This window comes from Balaenoptera borealis, assembly GCF_965194805.1.
Source record: "Balaenoptera borealis genome assembly, chromosome: 3".
Classification (NCBI taxonomy): domain Eukaryota; kingdom Metazoa; phylum Chordata; class Mammalia; order Artiodactyla; family Balaenopteridae; genus Balaenoptera; species Balaenoptera borealis.
The window spans coordinates 25545547-25568386 of NC_138866.1; the positions used below are offsets into that span (position 1 = coordinate 25545547).

Here is a 22840-nt window from a genome sequence, read left to right on the forward strand (position 1 = left end):
GGGTTCGGTTGGGTGCTTTGGAGCTTCCTTTAGGGTGGGGAATTGAGGTCATGCAGGCAGTGCTGTTCAGATCCAGCCTTTCCAAGAGCCCTGGGGAAAAGGGTTGTTATTGAGAACCGAGTCTGTTTCTGGAGCTTTCCTTGAATCTCTCGGGTGTCGTGGTGAGAGCTCTGAGGCCACCGATGGGGAGAGAGCTCGGAGATGGTTTTCAATGGAAAGTTTACCAGATAACTTCTGTCAGGCACAGCCCAGAGCACAAGGGCTTCTACCAGCAGAAACTGGAAATTGGCATAGTGTTCACTGTGCTAAACTGTTTTTTTTAAAAAAATCATAATCTACACTGAGATCAAGGGCCCGGGCTTTATTTTCCAGCACAAATAGAATGAAAATTGTCTGCTGCTTAGGCGGTTGGATAGAGTTCAGGAAAACTATGTCTGGCATTAATTCCAAAGTGGAGGTTTTGGTTCAAACGAGGCCCATTAATTTCAGTAAACTGTTTTCACTAGTCCAGACCCTGCTGTGCAAGGACTATTTATTACCTTTTGCTAACCTGATGTCTGCAGAGTTGTAAAGCAAAGGAAAAAAAAAATCCAGGGTGGAGATATCTATATCTTGGATCAAATGGGTTTTGCACCTTCCCTTTGGAAGCCATGTTTTATGGGGTATTTTCTATCCCTGGTTTTTCTTTATCAGACTGTTTTTTAAAATCCATCTTGCAATGAATTTGAGAAAAAATCAAATTGATTTTGATGGAGAGGAACCTGGTGAGAGTAAATATCTATCTCTTGCCTCCTTCAGAAGGATACTTCCCAGCCGCAGGGATGTTTTGTGTGCCTGTCCCTGGCTTGCAGGCTGCAGGTCCAGTGCAAAGTCCTGACGTGATTCACCCTGACGATCTGGTCTAAAATACACCAAGACAGTCAATTTTGGCATTTGTTCTCCCCTAGGAATTTTACAAGCTGCCTTAGAAAAGCACATAAATTGCTTCCCCCTCCCCTTTTTTCCATGCCTCCTCTCTTCATCCCCCCACCCCAGTCCATCTAGATGTCATTTCAAAGGGAAGGATGAAAAGGGGGGATCTGTCAGGTGGTCAGGTTTGTGAATGTGTCTTTCCAGCCCCCAACACACACACACACACACACACACACACACACAGCTGAGAATGTTAATCAGAATTAAAAGCCAGTCAGTACTATTAAAGCATCAAACATGAAGACTTAGAGAACGAGGGGAAATATGGGGGGTAGAGGCAGTGGCAACGGAATATATGGAATATAATGGAATATAATTCAGTCCTCTGCGCTGACATTCTAAAATAAAGGAGGGGAAAGGTAGCACCAATTTGGTCAGCTTGTCAAATGTCAAAATTATTGGTCTTTCCTTTTAACTACCCTCCCCATTCGCCCCCCTCTCTGCCCCGCCCCACACAGTCAAGTTCTTGACTTTCCCAAGTGTGATTAATGTCTGGCAGAGGCCAGAAACAGGAGTAGGGTTCTTGGCTGCCCGTCTGATAAACAATCTGTTCTTGGGAAGAGTAGGTGAAGGTGGCGTTAAGGGGTGGGGGGCGGTCATCTCCGGGCCTTGTTGGTGGGGCTGGGGGAGGAGGAGAGGAGGGGGCTCTCCAGGCCCGCCCTCCCGGAAAATGCAATTTCTCTTCCTTTGGAGCGCGTGGTTTTGGGGTGGGTCAGGTTTCCTGGCCTTAAAAATGTGAGTAGAGAGTGGATCCATTCTTGCTGCCGGTTCACAGCGTCCAGGAAACGTCTGAGGGCTCGGGCAGGGGCTGGAGAGGGGAGGGGAGCCCGCGTGCCCCAAGGCTTCAAGACCCATTTCGGATGCTCCGGCGTGGCACACCTGGGGCTCCTGTGCTGAGAGCGGCTCACCGGAGAAACCGAGGCCGCCGCGGGGAAGGTTGGGTGGGGCGGCGGTGGTCGAAGTACCGTAAAGCGGCACAGGGAAAGCCAGAAGATGTTCAAAACAAAAGGAGGGACTATTTCGCGGCGTCAGAGGTCGCTGGTATGGAAACTCCGTAGGCAAGAACACTAGCTGTGGATTTTGCCGTGGGTTTATTGTGTGGGCAACCAGGCAGAAAGCGGCGATATGAAAAAGTGGGGAGGGGGAGAGTCTACGGTTGAAGGGAAATCAGTGCCGAGAAAGCTGCGCGCGGCTGGGAAATATCACCGAGGAGAGTGCAGTGGCACCGAATAAAAGATGAATAATCGGCTACCTTTTGGAAAAGGAGTGTAAAAATATTAATAAAGGCGAGAAACCCGCTTCTTCTCAGCCTGAAAAGCAAACCCTTTTCTCACCTGCCTCTTCTCCCCGTCCCACACACACACCTCTCTTGTCTACCCTGCCTCCAAGCAGCCTCGGCCAGGCTCGCTTTCCTTTGGATTTAATTACATGAAAATGCCGAACAAAAAAACCTGTAATTACACCCTTAGTCCCTGCCACTCAGGCCCAGCACACTTCCTGCCTAGTTTTGTTTTTTTAAAGAAGAGGTCATTGCCTCTTTTCATTCCAAATTGACCAAAACAGAAAAGTAAAAGCCCCAAATAAATCCAACTGCTGCGAGCTTCAGCACCACCAGGGATTTGGGGATGGGGATGGGAAGTCCTTGTCCGTCTAGGAGAGATGAGTAGACAGCCTACCTTGCTATCGTCTCCCTCTAGCTCTTAGGTCCAGAGGCAGTCACTATTTGTTTGTTTGTCCGTCAGCCCAGAAGAACAGAGATGCTGGGCTGGCCGTAAGGAAACCCGCTAAGGGCACGATGAAGAGTGTGGATCAGCCCTCTATTTTTCCAGCTATTTTACCTAGAAGGGCTTAACGCTGGAAAGGAGACTCCTGACAATCGCTTGCCTTTCTACACCCCTAGGTATTTACATACAGATTTTCACTGTAAGCCCCTGAAGTAAGGAAAACAGGTTTTAATATCAACACTTGACAGGTGAGGAAACTGAGGCCCAGAGAGAATAAGCAGATTGCTCTAAGTCAGTCATGTGGCTGGTGGGAGTGTTGTATGAACACTGTCTCTGATGGCTTTGGGGCTATTGCTTCAGGAAACGAGGACACCTAGGAGGAAATGGAAGCTTCTAGATTCTGGGCTGGAGCCAATCTGGCTTGGTTCATCATTAGATCCCTAGGACTGAGAGAGAAAGTGCTCTCTAATTAAATAGTTGAATAACCTAATGAATGGCAAACAGAAGGGCACAAGATTAGGAGCTGGGAAATGGAAACCCACCAGGACATCTGGCACCCAAGTTTCAGCTTTGAAACAAAATGTAAGTGATGAGAATAGCTTCACACTCATAGGGACACATCAGGCGTGGATCCTCTGGGTCTGGCCGGAGAGGGAAGTTCAGGTTATCTAGATGGTGGTCCTCTAGATGGGTCAGGGTTGAGGTCTATCTTATTCCCTTGATTTCTGGCTCCAGTGATACCTAGGCCAGGCTTGACTGTCAGGTTATATGCCTCTCCTAGGCTAGAAGTGCTTTGAGGGGTAGTCTGCCATAGTCAAGTGGCCCCTAGCCCAAGTACAGGACGGTACCTATTGCGTGAGTGCATAGTCAGTATGACCTGAATTCGTTGAGAACCAAAGTTTGTTACTTGTGTGATATGACCTGTGGTTTTGGAAAGAGGCTATTTCCACCATAAAGTGCACCTTCTCCACTTCCTTCCTTCCCTTTCATCATGCAGCCTGGGGTCCTCCAAAACGTAGCTATCCTCAGTAAGGGCAACTCAGTAAGTTCCTAAATGCTTTGCTATGTTCTAGAGCTTCAGATTTTCCTCCATCACCTCCGCCTAAGGCCAGGGTATAGAAAACCCAGGAAGGTCTCAGGGGATGCCAGGGAATCATGGCTACACAATTTTGCTCAAAGCTGAATGGTGACTGATTTTAACTCCCCCAAAACTGGTGCTAATTTATGCATAATCTCACATCTACTAGGACAGTAGTGGCATTCTTTACCTGCAAACTCCTGTGGGAGTTTTACTTTCTTGTAGTTCCTTACAGACAGCTAGGACACCCCCCACCTCCACTCCCACCCCCCCAAAAGGCTAGCACCGTGGAACAGAAGAAGGAACGCTGGGTTTAGAGCCAGACAACTTGGTTTCCAACAATTCCGGACTAGCTCTGGACCTGCTTTCCTCACCTATACAGGAGGGTAATGAAAGTAACACCTACCTCACAGGGCTGGTGTGCAGATTGGTGAGATAATGTCTGGGAGTGCCCTTCGGAGCTCTAGACAAATGTTGGTCATTATATTGTTCATAATCTCTTCCATTTTATTAAGTACATTATAATATTTATCTTCCACACAGACCAATGAGGCAGTGCAATTGTTCCCATTTTACAGAGTAAGAAATCTAAGTCCAAGCGATTTGCTCAAGGTCAGTCACACAGCTATTTAGGGTCGGCCAAGTCCAAGTTGAACAACATAATGTAAATATGTACTCAATGCTAAGCGCCCTCTTTTCCTCCCTCTCTCCTGAGTTTCGAGTTGAACCGCCCAGCTAAGAAAGGCAAGTCAAAATACTTGGCGATTCTGGCCCATCCGCCCCAACCAGGGACAGCAGTGATGGCTGCCCGTCTGTACCTGACTTGACCGAGGGACAGTGAGGCAGCAGGGAGGGCTTCCCGCTTCGAGGCCCCGCCTTCTGGCGGCCCCAGCAGGAAAGCGCCGGCGGCGACGGGTCTCCGAAGCCGGGTGGTGGAAATCCCCAGCTCTGGTGCGGGGCCGGTAGGAACCCGCTGGCACTCTGGCTCTCTGCTGAGGCTCAGGCGCACGCGGGGTGGGGCGGGAGGGTCTGAGGGTGTGAGCACCTGTGGCCTTGACGGCCACCTGCCAGCCTCTCCGCCCACTCTCGCCCTCCAAGTCCTTCCCGACTACCCCACTTCTTGGGGTGTGGGTGTTTGTTTCAACCCAAACGGGTCGGTGAATAGCACCCCTGTCTGGCGCTTCCCCTTTTTTCCCGCTAGGCCTGGTGTCTGGGAGACTCATTCCAGGGTTCCTTTAGTTTTGAACTTGAAAAAACACACCGGCTTTTGCTGAGGACAGCGCTGGGCTCCCCGTGCCCTGGCACGCTGGCTAAGAGAGGAAGCGGGGAAGGCAGGAACCAGACGCGACTCCCCCCGCCTTTCTTCTCTTCCCTACTCCCCGCCCCTTCAGGAAGAAAGCAGTCGGAGATCTGATCGCTCGCAGCGGCCACTGTGCCAGCACCAACCGCTACGTCCTCCTTTCCCTTCCACCCAGTTTTGCACGGAGCGCCCGGCTGCCCGCGCGCCCCGGGCTGGGCAGGTCCTGGCGGGCGGCGCAGCCTCCCCTCCCCGGGGGTTCTTAGCGAATCACGTTGTTCCTGGGATTTCACGATCTAGTGGCTCTTGCGTAACCGTATGCCCTGGCCTAAATTAATCCTTTTTTTTTTTTAAATACCAGAATTAATCCTTTAGGAAAAGGCAAATACTTCCGCCACGGAAGCGGCCTGGGAGTAAATGTGTAAATCACAGTGCTGACTTGATTCCTCCACGCCCACAGCGCCCGGGGTGTTCCTGGCGTGGGGATGCGGGCCCTGGCAGAGGCCAGAGGAGGGCCCAGCCCACACGTTTGTTTTCATCTACTTCGAGGCGTCTCTAGCGGGCCGAAGAACCGGGTCCTGCTTACTGCGGGCTTGAGCGTTACCAAAAAAGGCCTTTCTCCTGCCTGAGAGCTTGGCCCACACGTTGCAGTGGGGTGACGCGAGGTTCAAGCCTGGCCTCCTCGAAGGCCGAGCCAGCTGGCTGCAGGATGCCAGGGCAGATCCCCCCCCCGCCCCCCCCATCTCTGCCACAAACCGGCGGGGGCGGGGTGCGGGGGGGTTGGGGGGGGAGCACAGGAGGGAGACTGCAGGGAGCTTCTAGGTGCGGGGCCCGCTGCAACCTTCTCACCCCTAACGCTGGGCTGTGGCCTCCGGAAAGGCCAAGTGGAGAGCTGACCTTTTGCTCCAGTTTAAAGCTGGGTCCTCCGAGAATGCCAGCTCAGACGGCAAGCTGAGTGGGGGGTGGAGAGAGCAACTGTTGGAAGGAACTTCGGGAAGACTGCAGGCATTCCCCCTGCGCCAGATTGATCCCTGACTCTGCCAGCCCCCAGACCCCACCGCCAGCATTGTCCCATCTGTGGGTCTCTCCACCTGGTGTCTTAGGTTGAAGCCCCCCTCCCCCCCACCTTGCTCAGTTACTTCCCATTGTTGACGCAGTATTGTCACATGGAATTCTCCAAGGGAAATTTATCTCCCAAATATTGGTGTTCTTGCCTCTCACAATCCCTGACACATCCCCAAACGGGGCCATCTCAGAAAAGCAGTTAAGAAGAAATTTATCGCTACAAGTGATGGTGAGTCTTTGAGGGGGAAGGATATCCAGAGAACTATGCCTTTTAAATTAAAGGATTATGAGACTGTAATGGAAGTTTGTTTAAATGCATGTTTATTTCTAACTCTGTGTGTCTGAAGACACCCAGCATGTATGTGTGTGTGTGTGTGTGTGTGTGTATATATATATCTCCTTTAGTAACAGCAAAGACAAGAGACAGACAAGGAGATGGAGACATATGTGTGTGCATACCAAATATAACACTATGACACAGAATCCGACTTGCTTTCTCTAGCAGCCTGGCTAGAGGGTTGGGGCTAAGTTGCTTTCTTCAGTATTTTTGGTTTAATAAAGGGACAGACTGAATAAATATTAATATAAAGAAACATTAACCAGCCAAGCCAAAGCTAAGCAGCCTCAAGCCCCAGGCTGGTGGGAATGTCACTCCATTTCCTAGCCCTATGTTTTGACTCACTCCAGGGTAGCTGTGGTGTGGGGAGGGTTGAAGTCTGGGAGGGTGAGGCAATGCTCCCAGCAGCTCTTTACAGAGGAATCACCGCCGGGAGCCAGCCGGCCAGATAAAGTTTATTATTGTTGGGGAGTGCACAGTGAGCTCACTGTTTTGCAAAAACCGATATCTGGCTGCTTTGAGATGAAAGAGGGGCTCCCTAGGGCTCTTCCTTCCCCCTTTCTCCCTATCCTTAAAAACTCACACCTTCTTTTGCACCTAGGGCCCCAGAATGAGTGGGAAATAGGGGTGCTGGGGAGGGCTGGATGCGGGAAACAGGTTCTGAAGGTCAAGTGTCAAAATAAAAATAAATACTTCTTGGGACTTACTTCCCTGGTGGTGCAGTGGAGAAGACTCCACGCTCCTAATGCAGTGGGCCTGGGTTCGATCCCTGGTCTGGGAACTAGATCCCACATGCATGCTGCAACTGAGAGTTTGCATGCCACAACTAAGGAGCCCGCCTGCTGCAAATACAGAACCGGTGCAACCAAATAAATAAATAAAACAAATACTTCTTGTTGCTTCAACTGAAGCAACTTCAATTGTTGTTTCAATTATTTATTATAATTAGTAGTAATAGTAGTAATGAGTAGGAATCCTTACATTCTATGCAATTTGCAAAGTACTTCCACACGTTAACCAGCAATAGTACCAACATTAATATCAACACTAATAATAACCAACCCTTACCAATGGCTTCCTGTGAACCTGACACTGTGTTCTACACACTGTATGGCGTATTTATGCTATAGTCTGTGGCAGTGGCAGATCCACAACTTCTGTATATGGAAGAATTCAATGGCACAATCTATTTGGAAGGGGAGCATGGGGGTTGGTTATGAAGATGTAATTGCATAGCACTTTACATGAGATTGTATGTATTGTAACAAATGGGGGGGGTGCTGATGGAAAATTTGAGCACCCCAAACCACCTCTGAGAACTTAAGCTTGTCAAGGCACCTTTCAAAGCAGACTTAACTAGATTCAGATCCCCGTTCTGTCTCTAATGGCTGTGTGACCCTGGGCAAGTTATTTAACCTCCTTGTTTTCTGAGCTTGTAAATCAGAGTTAATAATAGAATTTACCTTGTAGATAATACTGAGTTTAATGATGATGCAAGTAAACCACCTAGCAGTGACTGGCCCACAGCAATTCTCAGTGAGTTGCCTCCTGTTAGAACAAGAAACAAAATGAAATCTCAAACAGTCCTAATAAGTTGGGAGCTCTGATCCCATTTTATAGGTGGAAAACAGAGGTTATGTTATGGTAAGTAACTAGCTCAAGGTCATAAAGCCAGTAAGTGACGGAGAGGAAATTCCAACCTAGTGTGCCAGACTCCAGAACCTGAAATTCCATTATACTGCCACCCCTCTCCAGCCTCGCCCAGGATTATCTCAATCTTCATGGGGAAAAAAAAAAAAAAAGCAGGCCCAATACTTGGAAGAATCAGTTGAAATGCCCCAACTAGCCCTTTGACCAACATATCTGTTCTGCAATAAACACTAATGACGAGAGGTGATCTTGTAACGGAAAAGAAAGCAGGGCCTTGCTCAGCCTTCTGGGGCACTATGGAATGAAATCACAGCACACAAAAAAGAACTTTGAAAACTGTGGCTGTGCTTTACAAAGATATATCAACATTATTAAATGCTGCCCCCACCTTCTTTTATCAATCCCGAAAAAACCACTCACCTGTTTGGTCTCTCCAGCACCTCCCCCTCCCTGCCCCCAAATGCAGCTGTGCGCAGCCAGTAGACTGTTTTCCTTAAAGGCCTCCGGGTGCTCTCGTAGCTTCTTTAGACATTCAGCCAAAATTTTTAGAGTACTGCTTGGGGGAGGGGTATCTCACCCTGAATTCATTTAGCTCCGTCGCTGAAGCTCAAGTTCCTAGACCAGGGCACAAAAACAAAGCGAAAAGGCAGTTTCTGAAAGACTGGAAAACAGCTAATTTTGCAGGTGCTTCGGCATCAGTGGTAGCAGTGAATGTGACGTTCATACCGGGGCGGGGGGGCAGGTTTGATTGCAGATGGAATGGGTAATACCCTTATGAAATTCACAGCGCAAATCTTGAAACAGGACATTTAAATTCACTGCTCCGAGTGGGGTGGGGAGCGGGATCGGAAACGACGCTTGTGGTTTTCAAACGCGTTTTAACTTGGGAAAGCCGGGCGGAGAAAGGAAAGGTCATAGTCTGTTTAATTTCCACCCCCAACCCTGGTCTTCCAGCATTACCTCGCTGGGCCTCAGCTGTTGTACACACACAGCGAGGGGGGAGGGGAGGGCGGAGGCGCGGAGGAGGGGCCGACTGGGAGGAATCTGGGCGCCCTGCCGCGCATGCGCTTTTCCCGAGCAACAAGTGGGCTCCACAGAGGAAGTGTAAAGGGGAGGGGGAAGAACTGGTGCAGGGCATGGCGGTGACGTCAGCGCTCCGCCTGGGCGGCATCCCGCGCGGCCGAGCCCGGGACAGCGCGAGCCGCAGCGCGAGCGGGAGCGCCGAGACGCGCCTCCGGAACGTAGAGTAACAATCACAACCCCACATTCCGGGCGAGTGCGAGCGGGAAGGGATGCGACCCGGGTCGAGGCGCCGCGCGAGCGCCCTGCAGCCAACGTGAGCGCCGCCAGCCGAGGGGGCCCGGGCGCCCGCCAGGCCTGGGGGCGGCGGGAGCCTGCGTGCGTGCGCTTCTCTCCTCTGCTCTCGTGCGTCCTGGAAGCAGTGGCCGCGGCGGCTCTCTCCGGCCGTGCAAACGCAGCTGCCGCCAGCGGAACGGCCGACGCTGCGAGGGGAGAAGCTCCTCTCTCGGCTGCCAACCCCTCCCCCGGCCCTCCGGGGAAGCAGCGACTTCAGCAAGATCGGACTCGGGCACCGGGTGGCACTGAACCCTCTAGCCTTCGTCCCAGAGAGCCTGGCGGGGAGAGGACGCAGGTCGTAGGGGGTCCCCCCGCAGGGGAGAGGAAGAGACTACCCCTTTCGAGCTTCCAGGCACCAGCCACTCCGGGGAGGGGGCCAAGAACCAACGGCGGCCAGCACCCGGCACCCTCGCCCCCTCCCCCCGGGCCCGGAGCTTCCAGCCCGGGTCTGCGACACCAGGAAGAAGGCGACTGTGCTCCCCTCCCGACGAAACAGCCGCAGTAGGAGGTGGGGGCGAGGAGCGGGCTGAACTCGTCCGCTGCCCGGGCGGTGGAGCCCCCGCGGCGAGGCGCTGCGCGGGCGGTGGAGACTCGCGCTCTCTCCAGCCCCTGGGGCAGAACTTTCTCGCCCCCCCTCCTTCCCCCGCAGCCGTACTCCCTCCCCAGCCGGCCAGCCCTCCGGGAGGAGAAAGCGCCGCGGAGACAGCCGGGGCGGGGGCCTACCTTCCCGAGGGCCGGCATCATGTCGGCGGCGCAGGTGTCCTCGTCCCGGAGACAATCTTGCTACCTGTGCGACCTGCCCCGCATGCCCTGGGCCATGATCTGGGACTTCTCGGAACCCGTATGCCGCGGTTGCGTCAACTACGAGGGCGCGGATCGCATCGAGTTTGTGATCGAGACCGCGCGTCAGCTGAAGCGGGCGCACGGCTGCTTCCAGGACGGCCGCTCCCCCGGGCCGCCACCGCCCGTCGGGGTCAAGACGGTGGCCCTGTCGGCTAAGGAGGCGGCGGCGGCGGCTGCGGCAGCGGCCGCCGCACAGCAGCAGCAACAGCAGCAACAACAGCTCAACCACGTCGATGGTTCCAGCAAGCCTGCGGTGCTGGCGGCCCCGTCCGGCCTGGAGCGCTATGGCCTGAGCGCAGCCGCTGCTGCCGCCGCCGCCGCCGCCGCCGCGGTGGAACAGCGCAGCCGCTTCGAGTATCCTCCACCACCGGTGAGCCTGGGAAGCAGCAGCCACTCCGCGCGGCTGCCCAACGGCCTGGGGGGCCCCAACGGCTTCCCCAAGCCCACACCGGAGGAGGGACCCCCGGAGCTGAACCGTCAGAGCCCCAACTCGTCTTCAGCGGCGGCGTCGGTGGCGTCTCGGCGCGGGACGCATGGTGGACTAGTGACAGGGCTGCCCAACCCGGGGGGTGGCGGAGGCCCCCAGCTTACCGTGCCCCCTAATCTGCTGCCGCAGACGCTGCTTAACGGCCCGGCCAGCGCCCCCGTGCTGCCCCCACCGCCGCCTCATGGTCTGGGCAGCCGTGGGCCCCCGACGCCCGCGCCCCCCGGGGCTCCCGGGGGCCCAGCTTGTCTCGGGGGTGGCCCAGGCGTATCGGCCGCGTCGTCCTCCGCGTCATCTTCGACCTCGTCGTCGGTGGCCGAGGTGGGCGGGGGTGCTGGTGGCAAAAGGCCCGGCTCCGTGTCGAGCACTGACCAGGAGCGCGAGCTGAAGGAGAAGCAGCGTAACGCCGAGGCCCTGGCCGAGCTGAGCGAGAGCCTGCGCAACCGCGCAGAGGAGTGGGCCAACAAGCCCAAGATGGTCCGCGACACGCTGCTCACGCTGGCCGGCTGCACGCCCTACGAGGTGCGTTTTAAGAAGGACCACTCGCTGCTGGGCCGCGTCTTCGCCTTCGACGCCGTCTCCAAGCCTGGCATGGACTACGAGTTGAAGCTGTTCATTGAGTACCCCACGGGCTCGGGCAACGTGTATTCCAGCGCATCTGGTGTGGCCAAGCAGATGTACCAGGACTGTATGAAGGACTTCGGTCGGGGTCTCTCCTCCGGCTTCAAGTATCTGGAGTATGAGAAGAAACACGGCTCCGGGGACTGGCGTCTACTTGGAGACCTGCTGCCCGAGGCCGTGCGCTTCTTCAAGGAGGGCGTGCCCGGCGCCGACATGCTGCCCCAGCCCTACCTGGATGCCAGCTGCCCCATGCTGCCCACGGCTCTGGTGAGTCTAAGCCGCGCCCCCAGCGCGCCCCCGGGGACCGGGGCCCTGCCGCCCGCCGCCCCCTCGGGCCGGGGCGCAGCTGCCAGCCTGCGCAAGAGGAAGGCGTCCCCCGAGCCCCCGGACTCCGCCGAGGGCGCGCTGAAGCTGGGCGAGGAGCAGCAGAGGCAGCAGTGGATGGCGAACCAGAGCGAGGCACTAAAGCTCACCATGTCGGCCGGGGGCTTTGCGGCGCCAGGGCATGCGGCAGGGGGTCCGCCTCCGCCGCCCCCACCCCTGGGACCCCATTCCAACCGGACCACCCCGCCCGAGTCAGCCCCTCAGAACGGTCCGTCGCCCATGGCCGCCCTCATGTCGGTGGCAGACACACTGGGCACGGCGCACTCGCCTAAGGACGGCAGTTCCGTGCACTCCACCACTGCGTCCGCACGGCGCAACAGCAGCAGCCCAGTGTCGCCGGCCTCCGTACCCGGGCAGCGCCGCTTGGCATCACGGAACGGGGACCTGAATTTACAGGTGGCGCCCCCGCCGCCTAGCACCCACCCGGGCATGGACCAAGTGCACCCCCAAAACATTCCGGATTCCCCTATGGCCAACAGCGGGCCCCTTTGCTGTACCATTTGCCACGAACGTTTGGAGGACACGCATTTCGTTCAGTGCCCCTCCGTTCCCAGCCACAAATTTTGCTTCCCTTGCTCTAGAGAGAGTATCAAGGCCCAGGGGGCGACCGGCGAGGTGTACTGCCCCAGCGGAGAGAAATGCCCCTTGGTTGGGTCGAATGTACCTTGGGCCTTCATGCAGGGCGAAATCGCGACGATCTTAGCTGGGGATGTTAAAGTGAAAAAGGAGAGAGACCCTTGAACCACAAGACAGCCACCTCCTTAGCCCCAGACCAGCTCCTCTCCCGTCCAGAGGGCCCCTCCCCCACCCACATCGACCCTCTCTTCCCTCACTCCCAAGATGTAGAATTGTGAATATAACAAACTGCAAAAAGTTAGTCTTATGTATAGACATTATTTTCGTCGTATGTTTCTATATTTTGAAACAAAGGTATGTAACTTCTTCATTTGAAGGATAAGCTGGTTTGTGTTAAGCAGTATAATATTGGTTCGGTCATTTGCATCATATTCGTTAGCATTTATTGGTGGCAGAGTGTTTGCCTAGGTACAGAATTAATAGCCTTTAGCAACGACTGCTGCTGGTGTGTATTTTTGTAAATGTTACGCACTCACTGAAAGGAAGAAAAACACACACACAAAAGAAAATGACTTTTTTTTTGCCAAGGCCAGTGTTGCTGCCTAAAAAAAAATGATGCTATAAAATGGTGAGAGCTTCATTTCTGAACAGCCCCAAGTGTTGAAGTCTTCACTTTATTTTGTTCTGTTTTGTTTTGTTTTTCTGTTTCCTTTGCAAAATGGTAAGGGGGGTGTTGGGGGGTGGGTGTTTTTTGTTGCAAGTTTGTGAGGGAAAATGTTTTGGTTTGTTTCTACTGACCTGAATGTGTTGGATCTTCACGTGTTGTTTTGTTTTTGCTTTATTGATGCACGGATGCTTTTGAACAGTAGAGCGAAATGCTAGACATGGAGAATCTGCTCTGTTTGTCCTTTATACATTTCTGTAGTTAACAGAACACTGTAATGTGCCTTGGAGCTTAGTAACTTGTAATAAATTCAATTGATATTAATTCTGCCCGGAGTCAGCAAGTGTGTTTTTCTAGGGCTAAGACCACACAGCTCCAACATGGGGGACACCCTCCCTACTTCCAACATAGAACACAAATGCTGGTGCCTTTGAAAGACCTCAGAGGTGGCATCTGTAGAAGGCCCTGTGCTGGCTGACTGCCCTTCCCCTTCAGTACCAGACTATTTACACTCACCCCTCCGGACGGGACAGTTGCTGACTAAGCGATTTCTGTTTACTCTTCAGCATCTCTGTTTTCCCCTGATGCGCACCCCAGCTGCAAATAGCATTGTCAGGAATGCTTTTTGGTGCCTTTCCCTGTGGCCCTGAGTATATGCTGATACCCAGTGCAGCTGTGACTTAATGCAAGTCGGGTGGAGGAAACAGGACAAAACTGGGGTGCTTTGCCTCCTAGATGTGGCAAAAATCACTGTTACTGCACATGTAAAGCAAAAATGTCACAGAGCTGGGAGCCGGCAGTGGAGGCAGGAGGGGTGTGGGAAGTGGGAAACCAATCCATGTTCTCAGGACTGAGTTCCCAGCAGCTTCCAGTTCATCAATCGGAAGAGCAGTTTCACCTCATTCATGACATGTTTTTTTCTTTCCCTTCCTTTTTGATAATAATTTCTAAAGGCAGGACACTTAGCTCGTTGTGGAGAGTGGGGAAGAGAGAGTCCCAAACCGTGTTCCTGGGGAACGATTACTTATGACACCAAATGGAACCCGTCCCCACAGGTGAAGAAATGCGATTATTCATCTAGTTGACTTTTTGGTGGCATTTGTGAGGTACAGAGGGATGGGGGTGGGACTGGAATGTCCTTTAGGGCTCTGGAGCCCTCCCAGAGCTCTGAGGGAAGGCAAACAAACCTGGTTTGAACCTTGTACTTTCCTGGGAGGCAAATGGAAGGGGAGTAGGAAATGGGAGGGAGGAAGCAAAACACAACCCCAGATCCTATCAGAAATCCATTCCTGGCCACACCCCATTCCTGGTGGAGGCAAGCTGGGCCAGGACCGTCGGCACAAGGCCAGAGGAATAGCGAATAAGGGAAGAGACTTGGCAACCCCCATCCCATTCCCATCAAAGACGGATCAGGAGCCTAGGGAGGTGGGTATGGGCACAGGTGAGTTTGGGGAAAAACAAATCACTGGTTAGCCCAGAACACCGAGGTGGAGGTTGGGTTGGTGTTCAGACTTGCTGTTAACAACACGCTTTTAGTTTCTGTTCCTGCTTTGCCACCACCATCATTGAAGTAGTGGAAACCATGACTCTGTGTTTTGTGTGTGTGTGTGTGTGTTTGGAGGTGTGGATAAATGGCAGTTGATGGATCTGCTGCAGCCTCTTAATCGTGGTACCCGGGAGGTACCTGTCTCACCTCATCAAGAATCTCCCCACATATAAATAGATGTGCGTGTCAGCTTCCTGCAAATGTGTCCTTGCATTTTCATCTGCTGCCAAGTGTTGTATTGGTGCTTATGAGTCATGAAACCTATTTTCATCCTCAGGGGTAATTAACTTGGGGGTGATAATGCATAGCAGACTGTAGGAAGAGTTAATTCTAAAACCTATTCTCGCCTGGCTACCAATCACACATTTCACTTAAAGGTCTGGGTTGGCTTTTCTCATCAGCTCATTAATAAAAACCAAGCATGTTTCGCCTGGAAGATCCTCTGAGGTGCTCCCAACCCCCACGCCCACTGCATACACCCATAAAATGGGTAAAGCTCAGCAGCCTGAGAATACAGAGATAGAGTGTCACGGGTGTAATTTAACCACCAGTGAATGAAGGCACAGCGGGTGCAGCCACAGCATTGAGCTGCGCATGTCAACTTGGACGTGTGGATGACCGGTCCAGGTGTGAACCCTGTGAGTACTGTCCGGTGGATCCAAGTGGGAGTTGGCCCTGTTACCTGCCTCTGCCTGCGCATCCACTCCTGCTGGCCTTCCACTGCCTCTTCATTGCTCTTGTATTACTTTCAGAAACTTTTAGGATTATGGGATCCTTGATTTAGTGCACATAGGTAGGAAAGGGGCCTGTCATGAGCTGAGAACTGTAGTTTGCTCCCTCTTGTTGCTGGGTGCATTATTAGCAGGAGAGGCAGAGCTGTAATAATGAAGCATCCAGCACAGGCGGCCAGTTAGGTTTCACTAAGGAAACCTGCCTTGATGAGACCTGGGGGAAAGGAAGGAGGGAGGGGGTAAGAGGGAGAGCATGGGTTGGGGTGGAAGTGAATTATAATGGTGCAGTTAATTAAAGTTTACCAGTGCCAGGAGCCGTTTGTTAAATGGCAGCTCCCCCTTCTTTTTTTTTGGAACTGTGTGACCTTTCTCTTTGCTCTGACCCATTCAGCTGCTAGTTTGGTTGCCTTAACCAGTCTTGCTTTGATCCCTCAGCTAGATTTCCCCTACCCTGACACTTTCCACATTGCACACCCAGGAAGCAATTTCCTCTCCAGTACACGAGGATTCTTGTGGGTTTCAGGGATTCAGATGGAGGTCTCTGATGAGCTAGTCTTCCTTCATCTCCAGTTCACCCTGGATCTCCCCACCTCCTCTGTTTCCTCCTTCTCATTCTCTTCCCACTACGAGCCAAAGTGGCCAACATTTAAAAATCCATATTGCTTTTATTTATAGGCATTGTTTGTGCAGCTAACCTAAGCCGGATGTTTCTTTGAGTGGGCACAGGGGTGGGGCAAAGAGGACTTAATTCAACAGCTTTGAGAGAAGAGGCTGATGATGGGCGTCATTTTTTGACCTTGATCTCTGACGGTTGCAAGATGGGAGATCCACCAGTGAGGACAACTCCACCGTGTCAAGTCCGGCATTCACATCTGAACCCGCTCCGCTCACGTGGGCGTGAACACCTATTTTCTATTTTTGTTTGTTTGTTTTTAATAAATTTATTTATTTATTTTTGGCTGTGTTGGGCTTCTCATTGTCGTGGCTTCTCTTGTTGTGGAGCACGGGCTCTAGGCGTGCAGGCTTCAGTAGTTGTGGCACGTGGGCTCAGTACTTGTGGCTTGCGGGCTCTAGAGCGCAGGCTCAGTAGTTGTGGCGCACAGGCTTAGTGGCACCGTGGCATGTGGGATCTTCCCGGGCCAGGGCTCGAAACCGTGTCCCCTGCATTGGCAGGCGGATTCTTAACCACTGTGCCACCAGGGAAGCCCCAACACCTATGTTTTTAAATGTGCTTTGAGGGTTCATTTTCACATTCATCCAGCCCAGGCTATTGATGTAATGAGGACTGAAATTCACTTTTGTTTTCTCTTATACTTTGTCAAATCCAGGAAATTGGGACAGGGAATGACCCTTAAGGGCATCGGGTGAAATGCTTTTTAAACTTTTCTGGGGTCCTCTGACCTTAGAAAAATTTGGTGAAAATGATGGATCCTTCCTCAGAAAGTACAGGTGCCCCCCACACACATGGACTTGCATACATTTTCTTTCCTTTTTAATTTTATGTACTTATATTTGAATAGGTAATATATTCCTTTGGTTCAAAGTTCAAAAGATGCAAAGGGGAATACAGTACAACCGTAAGGTTTCCTTTCTACAAGTGGCCCCTCGGCCACCTAGTTCCCTTCTGGGATGCGACCAGCGTTACCCAAGTTTTAAAGAGGTTCATGCACATCTAAACTCCATCCATGGAACTTGAGGTTAGAACCTAGGTCTAGTTCATACACCTAGTAAAAATGAGGTCCCCACGGCACAGAGAGATGAAGGAACTTGCCTAAAGTCACACAGTGGCAGAGCCCAGGCTAGATTCCTGTTAGGAACAACTCTAATGCACATTTTAAAAAATTAAGGACATTTAACTTACCTAGAGTTTTATATGAGAGCAGGTGCTGACGAAGTGGGCAAAAGGAGAGTGAGTACCTGGTGGGGTAGGGTTCAGTGTTTTTAGTAGCTCTTGGAGGACAGCAAACAAGCATTTGTCCCTTGGTCTCTTTTGCAGCCATACCTTTGGGGGACGGGGATGTGGAGAGCAGTGTCTAGGTTTCTGATTGTAAATATCAGGTGGGCCTTAATTAGTGGAGTCCTTTCTTAACCTTTGAGCTGTGGGCCCTCACACCACCTCCCCCCTTTGCTGATTGGAAACTTCTGAAGGTTTAAAGACTGTCAGATAAGTAACCATTTGGACATAGAGGTCAGAGGTAGGGAGACCAGGACTCCTGCCACCTTCCGTTGAACTTGGGGCTTCTCTCTTCTCTCCCTGTCACCCACCTCTGCCTGGCCATCTTAGGAGACAAGTGGCATGCCAGGTGCTGTGTGAGGTGCCAGGTAGATGCACACTTCAGGCCAGCCTACGAGGAAGGTGTGATGACCCTCGTCTTACAGATGTGCCAACTGAGCTCAGAGAGGTTAAATGCCCAAAGCCATCGTTCGTATTCCATTCAAGCCCAGGGCAGCCTAGAGCCAGGACCCCTATATTGCTCTGTGCAGGGGGCCTCTAATTTTTGACCCACAGGGCCCAGGAAACCCAGGCTCAGAGCTTGAGCCTGTCGCTCAGCCCTCTCTGCATCTCCCAGAGTCTCCATGAGAGCCTGGCCAGTGCCAGTGAGTGAGGCTGTCCCCAGGGGGGCGCTGTTGGGAAGCCCCTGGGAGAGGGCATTTTCTAGGCTTGGTGTGCTTGGAACACACTATGGTGCTGTCCAAGCCATATTTCCAATCAGGGATTCTGGAGCAAGACTGTTCTTCTGAAGTCTCCCTCAAGCTGCCTCCTACCCCTAAACTTAAGTAAAAAATGATCCACGAAAGCTTACCTCCTCGTGGGTCCGCGCTTCAGGCTAGACTCAAGAGAAGTGTCCTAACCTCCCAACTGGTCTCCCGTGGGCTCCAGTCTCCACCCACTCCAGGCCAGGGCTCTGTAGCAGGCAATTCCTTTACACATCTGAACATGTCATCTCCTTGCTTAGAAACCTCCCTTGGCTCTCTGTTGCCTACAGGATAAAGTCCAAATTCCTTAGCATAGCAAGCAAAGCCTTTTACCATTTCTCCATCCCAGGGGTAGAGTATCTTAATTTTTAAAAAGGTATTACATATACATGGCAAAAAAGAAAATCAAACAGCATGAAAAGATACTCAGTGAAAAGTCAGTCAGTCTCCTTCCCTTCCAGGTCTTCAGTTCCCCTCCGCTGAGGGAAGCACTGTTGGCAGTTATTTTGTGTATATTTTCAGCAGTATTAGATGCACAAAGAAGCTTAGATTTATAATATATATCTCCTGGGGGTAGACCTTAGAATAAGCCAGACAGGAAGGAAGGTCCAGGGCAAGGAACTAGACTTGGTCAGAGCCCCAGTCTGGGTCTGGGGTGTCCTCTACCTCCACAGCCAGGGATTAACTATTATTTTTCTCTGGCTCCTGGACAAGGTGTGTGTGTGTGCCCTTGGCCCACGCCGGTGCACTTATACCTACCTACATCGCTGTGGTGCTAGCGTTGGGCTTCCTAAGCCAGCCCCATTGTGGCTTGGGGGTGTTCTCTGGAAGGGAGGGGGAGGGGGAGGGGGAGGGGTGGGGCAGTGGCCATGGACACCAGGTATTCCCTGCAGCGTCCAGGGCTTCCCCCTACTGCCACATTCTTCTCCCTTTCCCATACCCCACAGCAGCTTGGTGAAGCTGGCAGAACTGCTTCCTCAGGTCTCTTAGGTGACAGATTGGGAAACTGTGGCTAAAAGAAAAGAGCGAGGGAGAAATGTTATTGAATGCAACCTCTGGACCCTCTGGGCTAGGCATGGTCATATACTATTTTTCCTTTATTATGGCAAGGTTTGGAGGCTGCTCGTTGCCATTATTCTCCTTCGACAGGAAAATACCCATAGTAGGTACTATCGTTACTCCCATTTTACAGACAAGGCAACCAAGTCACAGAGCAGTGAGTAACTCCCCCCACCCCGGCCCCGCTTGGCCTCACTCCCTCTCTCACAAGGGAAGGTTGTTCACACGCTCCCCAGGCCTACACCCCAACACTTCACTTTCCACCAGTGCAAACCCTTCCAGGGAGGCCTGGGTTTTTGTTGCAAGGAGGAGCCAGCATGTGAAATCCGGAGCCATGGGCAGTGGTTCAGAAACCACAGCTCCAGGAGGTCCAGCTGCCTCTGAGAACAGGTTTGGGTCACTGAGGGTGCCGGGGGCAACGCTGGCGGCCAGCACCCGGGGACAGGCAGCTCTGGAATGCTGGGCCATGTGAACACGGAGGAATTAACTCTGAGCCCCTGGGTCTCGGCCCAGACAGTCACGTGACCACCTCCTACAAATCCCCACCCCCACCCCCATGTGCCTGGAGCTGTAGGCAACTGATTCTTCACTCGGGAAGTTGCCAACAGGCCCACTCCGATGGGGCAAGGGGACCCAGGGACTTGGAGAGGGAGCCTTCTGGAATGAGGATCATTTTAGGGGAAGGGGAGAGAACGGTGGCTGGGAGCTTCCCAGGGAGCACGGGGGGCCCAGAGAAGGAGCTGCTGTGAGGTCCTCCATCTCACCTGGGGTTAAAATACTGACCAAGCCATCTGCCCAGAGATGGCTTCTCAGGCTCCACGCTGCTTCCTGCCCCAGAAGGGCCTCCATGTTTCCTCGGTGACTGAGTACCACAACTGGGGCAGGGGGAGGTAGGATGCCTTAACTCGCTCCTACTGTCCTCAGCCCACCCTTCCCCAAGGGGTAGAAGGGGTCAGCAGGTGGCGGGGGCAGGGGCCAGGGTGGGGAGGGCCTCTGAGAGCCTGTGCCTCCTTTTCTTAATCCCGCATGGGCCAGGTCAAACCCTTTTCCCTGGGAACCAGCTGAGTCAGAACCTGCGGCCTCCTTATCCCTTCATCTCCTGTCCCACCTGCCAGTGGCTTCTTCCCAGGGCTCTCTCTCCTCCCCACGGAGGCGAAGCGCCTGCAGCAGGGTTCCTGTTCCCTCGGGACGGCAGAGGTTGCCAGAGGAGCCCGGAGCCTGGGCCACGTGAGGGCACACAGCCAGGCTGCGGCTTCCGCTCTACAGTCTTGCTCTCCTCGCCTTCGTCCTCCTCTCGCCCCCTGCTTCTCCTTCAACACTTATCAAAGGTCCACGCTTCACTGAAGACTTGGGTTCACCCCACAAATGTTGATCCGTTGACATTTGGGTTCCACTCCTGGCTCTGCTGTTAACTTTGGGCAAGTTGCTTGGTCTCTCAGGGCCTCAGCGTCCTCCCTGTCGACGGGAACACCCCTCACCAGGTTGTTGGAAGAATTAAAACAGATAGTGCACGTCAGTGTCGGCACAACCCAGTCTGGTCGGCTCCCAGTGCATGTTGGCTACTGTTGTTACCCTTGTTTGGGCTTGGCTCAGGCCCCACCCATCACTGACACCCACCCCCCGACAGACACACATACACACTCTCAGTGCTGGGAGGGGGAGGGGATGGCTAAGTGCTGTGACCATGGGGCCCCAGGAGCACAGATCTGGATCTCTGGAGAAGACCCCTTCCAGAAAGTGGGGCCTGTGAAGGAAGGAGAGAGAGGGGAGAAAGGGGCTAGGGGGCAGGAGAGTAAGTTTCTGCCGGAGAAGGACGAAGAGTCAGCTTGGCTGGTCTGGAATGTGGGGAGAGGTGAGGCAGGACCAGCAAGCAAGACCTCGTGAGCTAAGCTGAGGGACTTGGAATTAATCACGCAGGACCACTGAAGGATGTGTGAGCAGAGGGCCACCGTCTGATGCGCCATTTGGAAATGCCTTTGTGGCAGCAGTGTGAGGACTAGACTATCCGGAAGGAGAAGCAAGCGTGGGCAACCAGCTAGGAGGCGACCGCCGTGATCCAGGCAAGAGGTGACGAAGCCGATTCAGGAGGGACTGTGACGGCTGGCGGGGAGGTGGGGGGGGGAATCGGAGAGCTGTAAGGAGGAGAGGTGGCAGGTGCCTGAGGGCGAGGCAGAGGGAGGAAGGAGGCAGGCTCATCCTCAGCTCAGGTGCTCAGGGAATGCAGCACGGGGTGCAGGTGTAGGGGAAGAGGTCTGGTCAGTTTGGGACGCTGGTCTGAGGTGCCATGGGCCAGCTCAGGGTGGACCTGCAGGCCCGGGCTGTGCAGACAGGTCTGGGCAGGAACTGAGAGGTGCTGTCTGCCTTGTGGGTGGTAGTCAGAGGTGTGAGTTTAGGTGAGGTCCCTGAGGGAAAGTGGGCAGAAAATGAGAAGACGATGGAATGCTGGGAGCACTCACCTTCCAGGGCTGGAGAGGAGGAGCCCGGGAGAAGAAGGGCAGCAGGAGAGAAGGGAGGACAATCACAGGAAGTGGCATCCTGCCTGCCAAAGCAGATGCCGCCGGATGGGGTCGTCAGTAGCGTCAGGCGCTGGGCTGAGATGGAGGAAGATAAGGCCCAAAAGGTGTCTGTTGAATTTAGCAGCAGGGAGGTGCCTGGAGACCCTGGCCAGAGAGGTATGTAGAGAGTGGAGGGGACAGAGGCTAGGACGCAGTGTACTAAGGGGACAGCAAAAGGCCCAGTTTGTCCCAGGGTCTTGGTTCTGAAGGGAAGGAGTGAACCTGGCAGCCAGGGGGCGGGGGGGGGGGGGGCGGGAGTCTCTCTGATCCAAGTTGATGGAGACATAAGCATGTTTATAGGGAAAGAACTAGAAGGAGAGGTTGAATATACCAGGAGGGGGATCGGTGTGAATGAATGACAGGCTCCAAGAGGGGAGGAGACAGCAGGAGAGGCAGTATAGGGTACTGGAAAGTCGGATTAATAATAGCTGCCATTTAAGTGCTTGCTGTGTGCGGGGCACCGTTCTCAGCGCTTTGCATTTGCTAGCCCACCTGGTCCACACAACAGCCTACGCAGCAGGTGCTCTTATTATCCTCATTTTACAGATGAACGGCCCTGACACAGAAACGGTAAGTAGCTTGCCCAACGGTGCACAGCTAACATGGGATGCTGCCCGTGTGCCAGGACTTGAGTCCAGGCAGGGTGCCTCCAGGGGTGTGTAGTCGTCAAGACCAGACCTAAGACCAGACCTCCTGGTTTTGAATCCCAGCACCTCCACTCATTTGCTTTGTCCTCCTGTCCCTTAGTTTCCCCGCCAAAAAAGGGCATGAGAATTGTACCTATTTCTTAGTGCTACTGGGTGGATCAAATGTGTAAATGCCCATAAAACACTTGGAGCAGGGCTTGGTGAACAGAAAGCACAGGTGGAGGGACTTGCCTGGGACAGATTTGGGTGCTTCTTACACCGGGAGCGGAGGGAGGAAGCGAGCACAGGCTGATGGAGGGATTTGTGGAGTCCTTGGCCCTTTTGTACAGTGTTTATCTGTTTATGGGACCTCTCCTGGGTCAGACAGGGCACCTTGCAGGCAGGTGTAAGAGCAGCTTGTGCAGGTGTAAGAGCAGCTTGTGCTGGAGTTGAAGCAGCCCTTGGGACCAGATCCCAGTCTCTTCACTCCACTCCATCGCCATGGGACCTTCCGCATGTTCCTCTCAGAGCCTTCGTCTCTTCCCAGGCCAAAGGGGCAGTGATGCCCACCTGCC

General features: G+C 53.4%; 1 protein-coding gene and 2 long non-coding RNA genes across 3 annotated transcripts; 2 read left to right on the plus strand and 1 right to left on the minus strand.

The window, feature by feature from the left end:
• Window positions 1–10221: 10221 nt before the first annotated feature.
• IRF2BPL (interferon regulatory factor 2 binding protein like) lies at window positions 10222–13380 on the plus strand (the record flags this gene model as incomplete). Its single annotated transcript, XM_082384703.1, has 1 exon — window positions 10222–13380. One exon carries the CDS (start codon window positions 10222–10224, stop codon window positions 12550–12552), a length of 2331 nt encoding a protein of 776 aa, XP_082240829.1. The 3' UTR covers window positions 12553–13380.
• A 1120-nt stretch (window positions 13381–14500) lies between these two features.
• LOC309625355 lies at window positions 14501–16286 on the plus strand. The gene is made up of 2 exons (XR_014242474.1): window positions 14501–15235; window positions 16004–16286. It is a non-coding gene; the product is annotated as an uncharacterized lncRNA (long non-coding RNA).
• Window positions 16287–16401: 115 nt separating this feature from the next.
• Window positions 16402–21816, minus strand: LOC309625360. Its single transcript, XR_014242480.1, has 3 exons — window positions 20193–21816; window positions 18133–19037; window positions 16402–17330 (listed from the first exon to the last, which is right to left on the minus strand). It is a non-coding gene; the product is annotated as an uncharacterized lncRNA (long non-coding RNA).
• Window positions 21817–22840: the final 1024 nt, after the last annotated feature.